The following is a 13735-nucleotide window of genomic DNA, read 5'->3' as shown; positions in this document are numbered from 1 at the left end:
CCCAGCTACCCACACAGAGCCCATGTGGGGCTCTGGCAGCCCCTCAGAGCTTTTTGAGGGTGGTAATTCCTTCCTTGGTGTTTTGGCTGTCTTAAATCAATGTGAGAGCAAAACATGGTGGGACTTGACATGGATTGTCATAACCAGCCCTGTGTCCTGGGGTGGGCAGTGCCCATCTCCACATGCTGCTTAGCCTGGGAGGAGAGGCTTGCTCTGCTGCTCTGGCTGGTCCTTGGACCCACAAAGCTCCTTTCTGCAAATGCCTGTGAAATGTGAAAGGAGGGTGACTCTTCCTTTGTCTTTTTCCTTCCCTCACCCTCTCACCAGCTCAGGTTTGACCCAGTGTTCCTAAATTTTGCATGCATTGGTGTTGGGGTGCAGTCCAAATAGATCTCCTGCCTGAAGAGCAGGCTGGCTTTTTGGTGGCACTACAACCTCTGGTTTTAGCTCTGGTGACCTCAGAAATAAGAGGCCAATTTCTTGAACAAGCTGCCTGAGGAGCCTGGGATAGGTCAGAGTTTTTTGAGCAGATCAAAAGCCAGAGATGCTTTCCTGACAGCCCTGGAGCTCCCTGTCCTGATTTATGAATTCTATACGCTCTATATATTTAGCTGAAGAGGCTCACTGGGGGAGCAGTTTTTGCAGGCAGGAAAGAGAATGTGACTTCAGAAAGCCACCATCTACCAGGAGATAACTCCTCAAAAGCACTCTCTGTAGAGCCATCAACCATGGCAAAGGAAGCCCAGGAGACCTGGCAAAAATTGTAGGATATTTTGGCAGACCAGCATTTTTAACAGGAGACCAAGTTATGGGGAAGCAGACTCAAACCCAGGAACTGGGAGCTCTGGACTTGGGGAAGCAGACCTGCAACCTCACCTCATTTCAAAAATCTTCTTTCAATTTCTCTGGAACCTCACCAGAGCCCAAGGGTACAGCTTGCTCTCCCTCTTGGTAAGTGCCTTGGCAGGTTTGGAGTTCCACATCCTCTTTTGGAGGTAGGATGCACAAAGACTCTGCCAGGCTCCTGGGGCTCTTCACTGGCCTGAGTGCTGTTATTACAGCAGTGACACTCAGCTCATGTTCTGGAGGCTGTCTCCACAGGTTAAAGGGCTGTGGTGCTTTGCTGTCCCCTCTGAGATGTGACTGAACTCAGCCCATGCCTGTTTGTCTGGATGTGAGCCCTGCTCCTGACAGACAGAGCACAAGGGATAATTTCCCAACATTCATAGAAAACAGGGCAGGAAACCTCCTAATTCCTACTTTTAAGGCCAGAGTGTTTCCATGTGCACAGTACAGTAATCCTGATAACAAGACTTTAGTTTCTATATAGATTATAGAGTTCCAAGCAGGTTGTCTTAAAGGCTTTGAGCAACCAATATCCACCATATCCCAAGCCTGAGCAACTACCTGCTGGACCAACTTCAGTGTGTTGTTCCTCAACAGAAAAGTGTCCCATTTTAGCTTCCAGTGTGTACATGTTGTTTTATCTCTGTTCCATAGAAGAGGAAGCCCTTTGCCAGAAAATGTTGATCAGATGTGCTGTGTGATGGCCATTCAGTCATGTTGGGGATTAAAGGCATAGACAGGCAGCATGGAGCACGGGCTGGGGTCTCTGCTGCCCTGGGTAAAGTCTTGGGGGCAGCAGGTCCTTACAAATGCCCAGCTGGAGTTATTCTGGGATAACAGAGACACATGGCAAGTGTGGCAAGTCTTAAACCTCTGTGCTAAGAGGAATGATTTTGCTGCTGCCTCCACGCCAGCACTGTCACTCTAAAGAGAAGCTGGGTGAGTGGTATGATTTGTTGCTGAAGAACAGCTGAATGTGCATGTTCTGTCAATTTGGGGAATTTGGGGAACTAGCTCTTCCCTTCTCTTTTAATGCTTGTGTGAAGTAGGCTCCTTGGGTGCTTTCACTTTCTCAGAATGACTGTAGGGTCAATCTTAACACTAAATGCATAGGAAGTGGATGTAGTCCCAGAAAACATCTATCACTGGTGAGCTGAATCACAGAGAGCAAGCCCTGGCTTATTTTTTTTATCCTGTGCAGAGGCAATTTTTGTCATCATATCACTCACATAACCTTTCAGATGAACTTAGTAATTGTGATATGTTTTGGTTTGGCTTCTTTCAGATTAAAACCTTGCCTTTCAGAAAAAGGAAACCATAAGTTAGATAACTCCAAAATTAGGTATTTCTGAAGGATAATTAGTGGTCTTATTTCTTACCAAAAACAACCCAAGATGTGCTTTAAATAATAACTTGTAGTAATTCCTTCTTCAAATGTGATTAAGTTAGCAGGATGTTATCAGTATAGAATCCTACATTTCAAACCACACTTTAGGGTATTATCTACAAAAATGATTACTATAGATCTCTGTAACTTTTAGAAAAATCAACCAGATTCTATGTCCTAAATCTTCCCATCTGGTTCTTTCTGCTTCAACAGTTGGACCCATGGTTTTGTTTGCCTACACACAAATTACTGACTGATCATTCTTTTATTCCCTGGTCTTGCAGATAGGGGGACCCATGCAAAGTGAATGCAGATACAGATCCCTGCCCCCAGTGATTTCATTTGGATGCAAAAACACTGGAATTATATTCCTCCTCCTTCATCACTTTGAGCAAAAAGTGATTTTTAGTTGCATTGAAATTTGTATAGCAAGGGCACCAGGTCTGTGTTTGTAAGAGCTCACTTTAAAAAGTAGTGTCCATACAAATATATAAATACATGCTTTGTAGGGATATATGCCTGTATACACATGCATAGCTCTGTATATACAGAAAGACACACACACATACTTAGGAGATGTGTATATAACACTCACTTATATACAAATCCATTCCCTGTTATGAAACAATCATCAAGATATAAACAAGAAAAAGTTAAACCACGGATGGGCACATTTTCAAGTGCTGCTGGAGGGTTTTATCTACAGTATTGAAGAAGTGCTATCAAAACTGAAACAGGGCACTTATTACAAAGAAATCTTTACGTAACTGCTGGAAAGGTTTGCCGAATAACCAGATGTTGTTGCAAAGACACTTCTCCTCCCCCTCTCCCCACTTCTTTCCTTCTTTAATAGTTCGATTAATTCCGTGCATAAAGCAGGGCTGATAAAAGTTCTAAGCTGCAAACTTCCCCACATCTGGACACTGTCGAAGCCAGATCGTTCATCGGTGCACTTCAGTTGCTTTTAATCTCCCTCAATAAAATAAAAACTTCCAACAAGTCATGCTGACCTATATATATTTTTACACTGTAAACACTGACATCTGCGAGCTGCTCCAAGCGAGCACACAGCACTTTCCACCGAGCAATCACTTGCCCCTCGCCATAAGAGAAATACGCAGTTCGAGCAGTCCTAGCAGAGTGTTCAACTAAACTCTCCGCTATTTCCAATCCTCTGGCTAATTGCTGTCGGGGGAGAAATCAAAGATTGGCTGTTTTGCTGGAGGAAGGAAAAAAAATAAACGACCTTTCTGAGTATCTTGCTTAACATCGCCTGACCAGAAACATTTTTCTACTCACTCCAGGAGAGCAGCAGCAGGGAAAGCAGAGCCGGTCTCCTCCAGCACCCCATTTCTGGATCCCGAGGCAGCCAGAAGCGCAGCTTCACGGTGTGGAGCAGCTCATCCCCGGGTGGAGCAGCTCATCCCCCGGGTGGAGCAGCCCCCTCTGCCCGTGCTGTCAAGCCCGGAGCCCCTCTTTGCGAGCTGCCGGCTCAGCCTTGCCGGGAAGGCGGATCCAGCTCTACAGCCCAGCTGTGCGTGGGGTCCGCCCAGGAACTGCAGCTGATGAACAAACTAAGCCTGACTCTCCTCTCGAAATATATACAAATATGAGAGGGGGGAGCTGGGGGCTCTGAGAAAAGAGTTTGATTTTTTTTTTTTTTCCCCAATGCGGAGCTGCTGCTGGCTCCATGCAGCCCAAGGATCTTTGAAGGGGTCCTAAAGCCTGCTGCATGCATCTAATCAGAAAGGAATGGGCACTCCTGCATGAGGCTTTCATCTGAATAAAGCACGAAAGGTAATGCCTCAATAAGCCGAGCTGCCATTAATTCACTACTTTACCTACCCTCTATTTTAGGAATTATCTTTTAAATAAGCTTCAATACTTGTAATAGGGATAATTAAAATTTTAGGGCAGCTTTTTCAGAAAGACCACATTAATGTGAGCTTAGCATAAAATAGGTGCTTTCGAACCATTAAAGCAGCAGGATTTAAACATATATGTTTTCCTGAATCAGGGCCTAAAATAATAATATAGAGCATTTAAATATCAGCTTTCTCCCCAAGATCTTGAACTGCTCTGCAAAAACTTGTAAGAAATATTATCCCACTTACAAAAGGGAAACTGTGAAATGTAGCAGAATTCTGACTTGCCTTGGTTGTTAACACAATCAATCAGTGGCAAAAGGAGGAGCAAAATCCCCAAACTCTTGCCATATGATCTACCCCAATCCTTCAGATCAATGCGGCAGAGAAAAAGATGTTGCTATTAAGGCTTTTTGCAACATAAAAAGAGATAATATTTAATAGCTACTGAAAATATATTGACTAATTTTAATGCATAACTGTTTTTTAATTCAGTGGATCTCCAACTTTTTATTTACCTATGTTACAATTCATTTTTTTGGTTCATTAATCAGTTTGAGGTTGAAGATATGTGGTGTACCTATGTATTCTTGTGTGTGTACTCATTACAGTGAATGTTTTCCTCCACTGGACTTGAAGGCCCTTTCTTTGTATCCATCTTGCTGATGATTTGCACCCACTTGATCTGTAAACTGTTTATACAAATTATTCTGTTAGGGTGTTAAATAGTGGTATCTCTTTTCCCTTCTGTGTTTAAAAAGGGAAAAGGAGAGATGTTAGGTGTGGTTCAGGCACAGCTGATTAACATGAAGTGTGTTTCCTATGCCATAGTGACACACACCTGCCTCTGCAGAGAGTTGCTTGGTCTGCCCTGTCTTGCTTCAGGGTGCCCAGGTGCAGGTCAGCTCAGCCTGGCTTCCATGGGGAAATGCCTGCATGTCCCTGGCCCAAGCCACCACAGAGCCAACATGGCCTCTGAGGACTAAGAATCAGCAATTTTTCAGAAAGATGTTATTTTCCACCAAACCTATTGGAACTGCTCATGTTGGAACTGCTCTGTGCATGGTGGTTTCTCAGGGTGACCTGCCAGCTCCCTCTCTCTGTTCAGTGAGTTTCAAAATGCCCATGGATTTCTCAGACTGCCAGTTGGATTTTCAGATGTGAACTCTTGTGTGTGTAACAAGACAACTGGGTAAGGCTTGTGTTAGCAACATCACAGGTTATTCATGATCCATGGGAGCCCCCTTTAAAACCAGGAAGAAACCCCTGCTGCCTATGAAACTTGGAGAGAAATAATGTCCCCAGCAGGAGTCCAGAGGGGCTTTAAACAATGGTGGACATTGACAAAACATGCTGTGAGATTTGGAAGTGCAAGAGAAGCATGGGGTATTATTTTTTTTAGCAGCACAACCTGGGAAGGCAGCAGGACGCCTGCACAATGTCACTGTAGCCAGGGACCCTGAGCTGCAGGATCTGCATTTTCCAAAATTCCAGGCAATCCCAAACAACTTCTGAGCCAAACTGAACCCTATAAAATGCTTTGTTCTGTCTGCAGAATAATCTTATGGAGAGATTTGGGGCCAGATCTCACTGAAATGAGAGCAAAGGCAGTAGCTGTCCCATGCAATGGCATTTTTACAAGGAAGTTGGATATCTACAGGAAGCTCTGCAAGAGGAAACTTTTGGGGAGCAATGAATGTCCTGCTCTTCCTAAACAGTTATACATAATTTTAAATGGTGTTAGACCTTCTGCTTGGCAAAACAAGCTGCCATGATGACACAGAGGTTTGCTTTCCTAAACTGGGCACTGCCAGCTGCTTTCTGTGCAGGGCAAACCTGCCTGCCTGTTCAGCCCTTATGTGAGATTGCAGGGAGCTAGATGTGCCCTCCTGCAACCTGCATTTTCAGTCCACTGAGCTGAGGCTATTGCAAGCAAACCTCATCTGAAGAAGAGGAGGGAAGTGAGGCTGGCACTATGCCATGAGTCACCCTCAGCATGTGCCCCACTGACCTGACTACCAGCTCTGTTATGGAGAACCTGGTTATTCCTTAGAGCCTTTCCAAGGAAAAAATTCAAACTAAAAAATCCACCAAAATTACTTGGGGTAAAGTACTCTGGGGTTTAGCCTAAAATGCCTGAATTCACATTATGGAGCTTTGCTTCCATGAAGGAGCACAGTGACCTTTTAAGTAAGACACTGGGGAGGAAGAAGAGATAAATGGTTATTTTTATTGTTGGCTTGTTTATTCCTTTTGGTGTAAATTCCCCTGCTCCTCTATTAGTGGTCTGGACAGCCTCATAACTCAAGACACACTGAAGGCTGGATTTAAGCTGAGGAACGTAAGGTCTCTGCAGGGTGATTTTTAAGTTGCATTGTGGGAGCAGTTCTCCCAAAGTTCTCATTTAGGAGCTGGAAGATATTTACTAAGAAGTAAAATGAAACTTTGGACACCTGAAACAATACAGCATATGTTTAAATGAGGGTTTCAAACAGCCTGGGTTTCCACTGTGGGAGGCAAGGCTCAGCAATCAAGCAATAGATTTGAAATTCCCAATCTGGGTACTAAATACCCCTGCTCAGGGTAACCTCGTGGTGGACATGTGCCAAACCCAGGTGAGTCAAACCTGTTATTATTCTGGATCACCTTCACATGATGGAGAATGAAGGGAGAGAGAGAAGGGAGCCATGTAACCATGCCCCAGACAGTGCTAATGTAAGGGCCAATGCTCCTGAGCTTCTCTGGACCTTCTCCTGGCTTTCTAGAGATCCTAGCAGGGTACTGGGTTCACTGTCAGTTCAGGACACTGACACAGCAAAAGGTGTTAGGTTTACCTGTGCAATCAGGATATATCCTTCTGCTCTTTTACTTGCCTGCACATTACATGTGGAAGAATATCTGATGTATCTGCATTGCTCTTTTTAAATCTGTTTATGTCAATAGTGATGTTTGGCTTCAGATGAGATTCATTAGTGTCTTTGTTGTTGGGAGAATTTGTTTTATACCTTGAAGTATTAAAAGACAGTTCTAAGGAAAACATCTAGCTAATAGGATCAGAACTTAGCTTCTACTAATGAGCACAAATAAGTGAGTATGGATTTGTTTTTATGTTGTGTGCTCATATTGTACTACGCCCAAGTTGTCCTGGCAGTTAATTAAAACCCAGAAATGTCATCACTTCTACATCTTATAAGCATAACCTTGTTTTCACTGTGCCATCAGCAACAGTTGGCTGAGAAAGATGTGCACCCTTCAGTGTGGATCCAATCCAGCTGCTGTCTTCACCCTGCATTCACAGGGACACTGGCTCCAGTCCTGGGAGTGCTGACTAAACACAAATGGCATTGCCTGGTGGAACTAAGGGGGCCCATCTCTCTCTGGGAAAAGTCATTACCTTGCACTGCCTCAGCTTCACAAGCTTTTGATGTTTGAGATCTTGGATGTGGTGCTATGGCTTGGGGTCCAGGATATCATGACGACCTTTGGCATTTTCCATTCTCCTGCTGCAGCTTGTCCCAGGAGTGGTGTGGTAACCTTTGATGATCTGATGAGGAGTCAATCAAAGCCAGCACTGCATCCTGAGGGACACAACCTCCTTTTTGCTTTGCCACAACCCCTTCTCCTTAGCCCTGCCACCTTCCCTGTGCTCCAGCCTCTCAGCTAATGCTCAGTAGCCACACAGGATAATTGCATTTTCTAAGTGATGCCTGACTTTTACTGAAGTCATTACATAGCCCAGAAACACTGTGCTATATTCTAACTTCTCAGACTGTGTAACAGGTTCCTTGACCAAAGCTGCATCAAGATTAAGTAAGGATCTATCCATCTCTACCATTTACAATGCTGTTGAGTTGGCTTGTTGCTTTTTTTTCTCTTCAATTCTGTCCCAATTCATCTGGCTTTCTTCTTTTGAAGTTTTCTCATGGCATACTTTGAGCTACTTTTGAAGCCACTTTCCCTACCTTTTCATTCATACCGTTCATGTATTGGTACAGATTCTTTAAAAAATGTGGATTAGTTTTGGTTTTCTTGTTTTTATTTGTGGACTGAGATATGCTGCTGCTGAAAAGGATGGAAACCACTGCTACAATTTCAGATTGAGTGAAATTGAATTATTATCTCCACCCCAAAAGTCACCACATCTCTTTTCTACTTTCTCTCTGGAAAACTAACAAAATGCTAGTTTTCCTACACCTTAGTACTAATTTTACTCAGATATTTAGATGATAGAAATATGTCTATGAGGAACCTCTTTTTCCACCTGCACTCTGCCATGCTGAGGGAGCTACTCATGCATTTTACTGACAGTTTCCTGACATTAATTCCTCTTCTGTATTTTCTTAGAGATCCTAAGCAAGCACTGTTTTCTGCTGCATCCATCACACACCAAGGACATCACACAGATGCCAGGATCCCCAGTGAGCCTTTGAGGACCCACAGCACAACCTGGCATCACTTTGGCTGCTGGATGCCTCTGGAGAGCAAATGCCTTCAGTTCTGGAGGAACTAGCCTATAGAGGGAAGTAGGAGCAGTTTGACAGCCTGACTCATGATTTTTGCATTATTATTACTGGTAGTGAAACTCTGATAGGATCCAGGAGCCTGAACCATGGATCAGGAATGTGCTTTTGAAGGGAAACTCCTGGCCTTCCTGCTTTGGCTTGTGTTACAAGGCAGCCTTAAGGCAGGCACAAGTAAGTTTTTTTTTAATAGCAGCTAAACTGGGAATTGTGAAGGGTGGCCAGACCCTGGGTGTGGGCTAGAAGCACCCTAAAAATTATCAGCTAAAATATGTGTGTTGGGTTCTCAGCTCCAGGGTGTTGCTCTGTGAATTTGCTCTGTCCTGAACCTCCCTGCTTTGCACAGATCTACACAGGATACACACTCAGCAGGAATATTGGCTGGTTCACTCTCTCTTCCTGAGGTTACTGAAAGGCTGCTGGTGTTGCAGGACAGATGCAAAGCAGAGCCACTGCTTTAGGTGTTTTCATTCTGGTTCTCAGCAGCATGATGATTGGTGGTGGTGATTTTATTATATTTTAAATCCAACTACTTCTAGGAAGTTGAAGGATGAGTAGCTCGTAATGAAGATACTGATAAATAATGTGACAAAGGGGAAAATATCTGAAATATTTAAATATTTCTCATTATTATGTTTTTGGGTTTTTTTTTAAGGTGTGTTGCTTGCTATAGCAACACAGGCTGTTGAAAGATCCAATAAGAACATGTAACACTACGAAAAACACCAGGGAGACAGTTTATAAGGGAGTATACCTTGCTTAGCTTTCTTCCATGAAAAAGCAGTTTATCCAGTGCAACAGTGTGATTAAAACAAATAGATTAACAGAGCAGAAAAGATGGAGTTCCCTGTGCTCCAGAGACTGTAATGGGAGTCAGGGCAGCTTCAGAGACTGAAGGGATTTGTAGGTAGGAAGGTGAGTAGTTTGCCTCCTAAACCCTGAGGAACAGGGGACATGCTGCATTAGTGAGGATGCTGAAGAGCAGGAGGGTGTCCTGGTTAGACTGACCTGCAGGAGACTGGACTCACATCCTGGCAAGAGGGGGTCCAGGTAGACACTGGGTGCATGAGTGGTTGTGCCTAGCTGGGGGGAAACACTTCAGTTTATTTTGACCAAAGTAGCACAAGTCCTGGAAGTTCTCCTGAGAGCAGCACAGTGCTGTGAGAAAATACTCTTATCCCACTTTGCAGGCTGAGGTAGGGAAATGTGGCTCAGGAAAGGACTTTGCTGGAGACTTTGGTTCTTATGGAAGATACCTCAATTTCACACTGTTTTTTTCAAGATCTCTCCTCCTCCTCTGAACTCTCCAGGCTGTAATGAACACAAGGGTACCCAGGCTCCCAGTCATCTTGATTTAGGCATTTCTATCACTGCCCTCATCCTATATGTGTAATGTTTTAACTCCTCCACATATTGTAGTAGTATGAAGAAAATTCAAAGATGAAAATATTTTTTGAAATCATAGAATGTCAGGCCTACAATATATTACCATACTTTATTGATAGTGTTGTTTCCATAATAAAAATATTTAGTACAAAGTATGATACCCTGCATGATTTTCACATAAATATTTCCATTATATAACTGATAGGGATCAGAAAAATTTCAGTATGCACATGCTGCAAATGCAAGTGTAATTGATACAAGGTATGTATCTTGATGTACATCTTGAGTAAACATAAGAAAACCATAGCTTAATGAAAAACAGACTGTGTCTTACAACGTGCAATCGTGCTTTTACATCTAAACTGGACCTTGGGTTTAGAAAACAAATCTTAAATCAGGCCTATTCAGAGGACAAATCACAGTTCACATACTTGTAAAAAACTTTTGTTTTAAGAAAGCCTTTTGTGGAAAAGCTTGGGAAACTCCATACAGCTACAGTGGTGGAGGGGTGGGAAAGGATAGATCGAGGTATCAGTTCAAACAATCTGAGGAAAAGTTGAATAAACATTGAAGACAACAGAATAGAAACCAGACGCCAAATATTAATTCATGGGGTCTTCAAAGGGGATTTTGAGATTTATTTTAATTGTTGTTGAAAGAAAAAGATTAATTTTTGGATGAAAAATGTATGCAAATTCATCTCTGGTCAACACTACAAAAACCCCATTTCCTATACAAAGCAGAAAAAAGCAAAGCAAAGAAGCTCATAATATCAACTCTGTAATCCCCCAAAATGGCCTTTAACCTGGGTTTGAAAAGAGTAGGAAAAAGAAAAAAGCTACATAAGAATAATAAAGAATGTAGTGCCTGAATCAATGGATGAATCTGGTGCAAGAATGGGAAATCTCAAGGGTTGATGTGGTGGGCAAACCAGGGAACAATGACACTGCTCCTGAGTGTCTAAAATGGTATTTGGAGAATGAGGAATAGATAGGAACAACCTCTTCATCCAGTTTGCCAGTCCCACAGGGACTGTGGAGGCACAAGGGAATAAATCCAATAGTGAAGATGTGTGTGTGTGTGTGTGTATGTATATGTATATGTATATGTATATGTATATGTATATGTATATGTATATGTATATGTATAAATCCACGATGTGTAGTGTTCTATAGGAAATGAAAGGTGGACTTCCTGAATGTCTCTCCAAAATGACCGACAGGGAATACAGAAACACACAGGAAGGTTTGTTCCTGTTCAATGAGAAGAGATGGGATGGTTGGGGCTTTCATTAAATAGTATCAAAGGCTTCCCCAGAGCTGAACTTGGCAGATTTTACCCACTCCAATCTCTCCTGAGGAGCCTGGCAGGATGGGACATCCTTGGGTGTTGCCAGCAGAGATGGGGACAGGAGAACACACCTCTGCATGTCAGAGGGAGCTGGTGGGAAAGGCAAAAGGAACCCAGCACCACCGGGTCCTTCACTACTGCCAAAGCAGCGATGGGGAAATAACAGCCTGGTGGGCTTTAAAAAAATAACCCGAGCTGCCTAACACCAACAAACATCCTGTGGGAAAGGCAATGGCTGCTGAAAGAGACTCAGTAAAGGAAAGTGACAAATTTTGTTGAGACGAAAGATGAGGAAGTATCTGAAACATTTCCCATTAATATGGAATTTAATTTTTCTTCAAGATGTGTTATTAGCCTTAACAACACAGAGTGTCAAAAAAAACCCCCAACCAACCAAAAAACAAGAAGGTCTGCGAATCACGGCACGAGAAACTCTTGGGTGACCTGAGAACTAAGAGGTGAACAATGACCAAACTTTAGAAATAAACATTTACAGCTGTAAGAGTGCGGGTGAGGGGCCGGGGGAAGCTTTGTCCCAGACAGGGACAGGAGGCTCAAGGCTGCCAGAGGGCGAGCGCAGCAGAGTCCCAGCGAGGGGTGTCCGTGCACAGGGGAACGAACGAGCCCCTTTGGGCACCAGGGCGGGCAGGACGCCCTCAGCACCCCGGATCGGGCACGGGCACGGGCACGGTGTGAGGGCCGGGCCGGGGGCCGGGGCGGCTCTGCTGGGCTCGGCCGCGGACACACCCCGGCCCGGCCCGGCCCGGCCGGCCCTGCTGGGCTCAGCCGCGGACACACCCCGGCCCGGCCCGGCCCGGCCGGCCCTGCTGGGCTCAGCCGCGGACACACCCCGGCCCGGCCCGGCCCGGCCGGCCCTGCTGGGCTCAGCCGCGGACACACCCCGGCCCGGCCGGCCCTGCTGGGCTCGGCCGCGGACACACCCCGGCCCGGCCCGGCCAGGCTCTGCTGGGCTCGGCCGCGGACACACCCCGGCCCGGCCCGCCCGGCTCTGCTGGGCTCAGCCGCGGACACACCCCGGCCCGGCCCGGCCCGGCCCCAGCAGCGGCCCCGGCTTTGCCCGGAGCCGCTGAGCGCCTGCGCGGAGCGCCGTGGCCGAGCCCCCGAGCCCCATGGAGAGCACCGAGCCCGAGCCGAGCGACAGCCGCCCGGAGGAGGAGGAGGAGGAAGAGGAGGAGGAAGAAGAGGAGGAGGAGGAAGAAGACGACGGCGCCCTCCTGGCCCCGAAGCAGCGCTTGGCCGCGGTGAGGGAGCGGAGGCGGCGGCGGAGGGCAGCGTCCCCTGCCCGGGCTCGGGGCCTGCTCCGCCGGGCGAGCACCGGGCTTTCCTGAGCGCGCTGCCCGGCCCGGGCGGGAGGGCGGCGGGGTCGGGGGTCCGTCGCGACGGGAAGGGGCTACAGGTGGGAGCAGCCCTTCCTCCGCTGCCTGGGGCCGAGCCCTGCTCGGTGGAGAGGGGGCAGAGCTGTGCGGCGTGACCCTCGGAGCCGCGGGGATCTCTTTGCAGCCCCGACCTGGCCGCTGTCAGAGAGCTTTGTGCACCCTCTGTCCTCGCCCCTAATGTCAGATTATTGTTTATTATTATCAATTACGTTTTTGTCTCCCCCTCCCCCCTTAATTTCACAAGTGACACCCTCTCTCTGCTCAGTGCAGCTCTTCCTTTCCATGGTGGGCGTGTGGTCCTTACTGATTTCTGGCAGCCAGTGTGAAAGATAACGATTTCCCTCTAGGCGATTAAAAGAAAAAAGTCTTGGTCCGGATATATTCTGTTTCCTGTGAAAGGGAAGAGGTGGCTACACGTGCCCTGAGTGTCCTGAGGAGGAATTCACTGGTAGTTGGGAAGTGTTTGGATAGAAAATAAAGGGGTTAGCTGTTTGTTTTTTTAAAAAAGGTTACTTTGTTACCTGTAGAGAAAAGTATTTATCGTTTCGGTATCCTCCTGGCTCAGGGTGGTTTTTGGTACCTGAAGTTGTCAGTTTGTTGACTTTTCTGTTTTCCCCTAAAGCAGGTTTCCGGTTTTCACTTGCCAGTGTGATATAGAACATAGGTATAAAGCAAAGCCCTGTCAAAGCCTTTATCCTATAGAGACCTGTCTTACTTGAACAAATGTGGTGTGGGAGAAGGGGATGCGAGGTTAGTAGCCTTTGCCTTGTGTGGTTAATGTTACATGAATCTTTATTTTCTTCTTCTGAAAAGATGGAAGACTGTTTGGCAAAGAAAATGGAAATCACAGTTTCAGAAGCTGAAAAACGGACTGGGAGGAATGCCATGAACATACAAGAAACATACACTGCTTACCTCATTGAGACTAGGTGGGTGATGGGAGCTCAGTCTCAAGAGTACATGGATGTGCCATTCTAAATAGAT

At 45.7% G+C, this 13735-nt stretch overlaps 2 protein-coding genes across 3 annotated transcripts in view; one reads left to right on the top strand and one right to left on the bottom strand.

Annotated features, from left to right (window-relative positions):
• The window catches only part of LOC306804156 (TGF-beta receptor type-2-like), a 28812-nt gene extending 25058 nt beyond the window's left edge, over window positions 1-3754 (bottom strand). Inside the window, exon 1 of the mRNA XM_079310418.1 lies at window positions 3533-3754. Coding sequence (XP_079166544.1) covers window positions 3533-3584 — 52 coding nt within the window. The 5' untranslated portion in view covers window positions 3585-3754. The remainder of the gene's footprint in view (window positions 1-3532) is intronic.
• Window positions 3755-12349: 8595 nt separating this feature from the next.
• The window catches only part of SNX4 (sorting nexin 4), a 32551-nt gene continuing 31165 nt past the window's right edge, over window positions 12350-13735 (top strand). The window contains exons 1-2 of one of the 2 annotated variants that reach the window (XM_079310961.1): window positions 12350-12616; window positions 13565-13680. In XM_079310961.1, coding sequence (XP_079167087.1) covers window positions 12485-12616; window positions 13565-13680 — 248 coding nt within the window. In that variant the 5' untranslated portion in view covers window positions 12350-12484. The remainder of the gene's footprint in view (window positions 12617-13564; window positions 13681-13735) is intronic. The other variant, XM_079310960.1, reaches the window with a different exon arrangement.

Source organism: Erithacus rubecula, assembly GCF_903797595.1.
Source record: "Erithacus rubecula genome assembly, chromosome: 8".
Classification (NCBI taxonomy): Eukaryota; Metazoa; Chordata; class Aves; order Passeriformes; family Muscicapidae; genus Erithacus; species Erithacus rubecula.
This window is presented reverse-complemented; position numbering and strand designations above follow the sequence as displayed.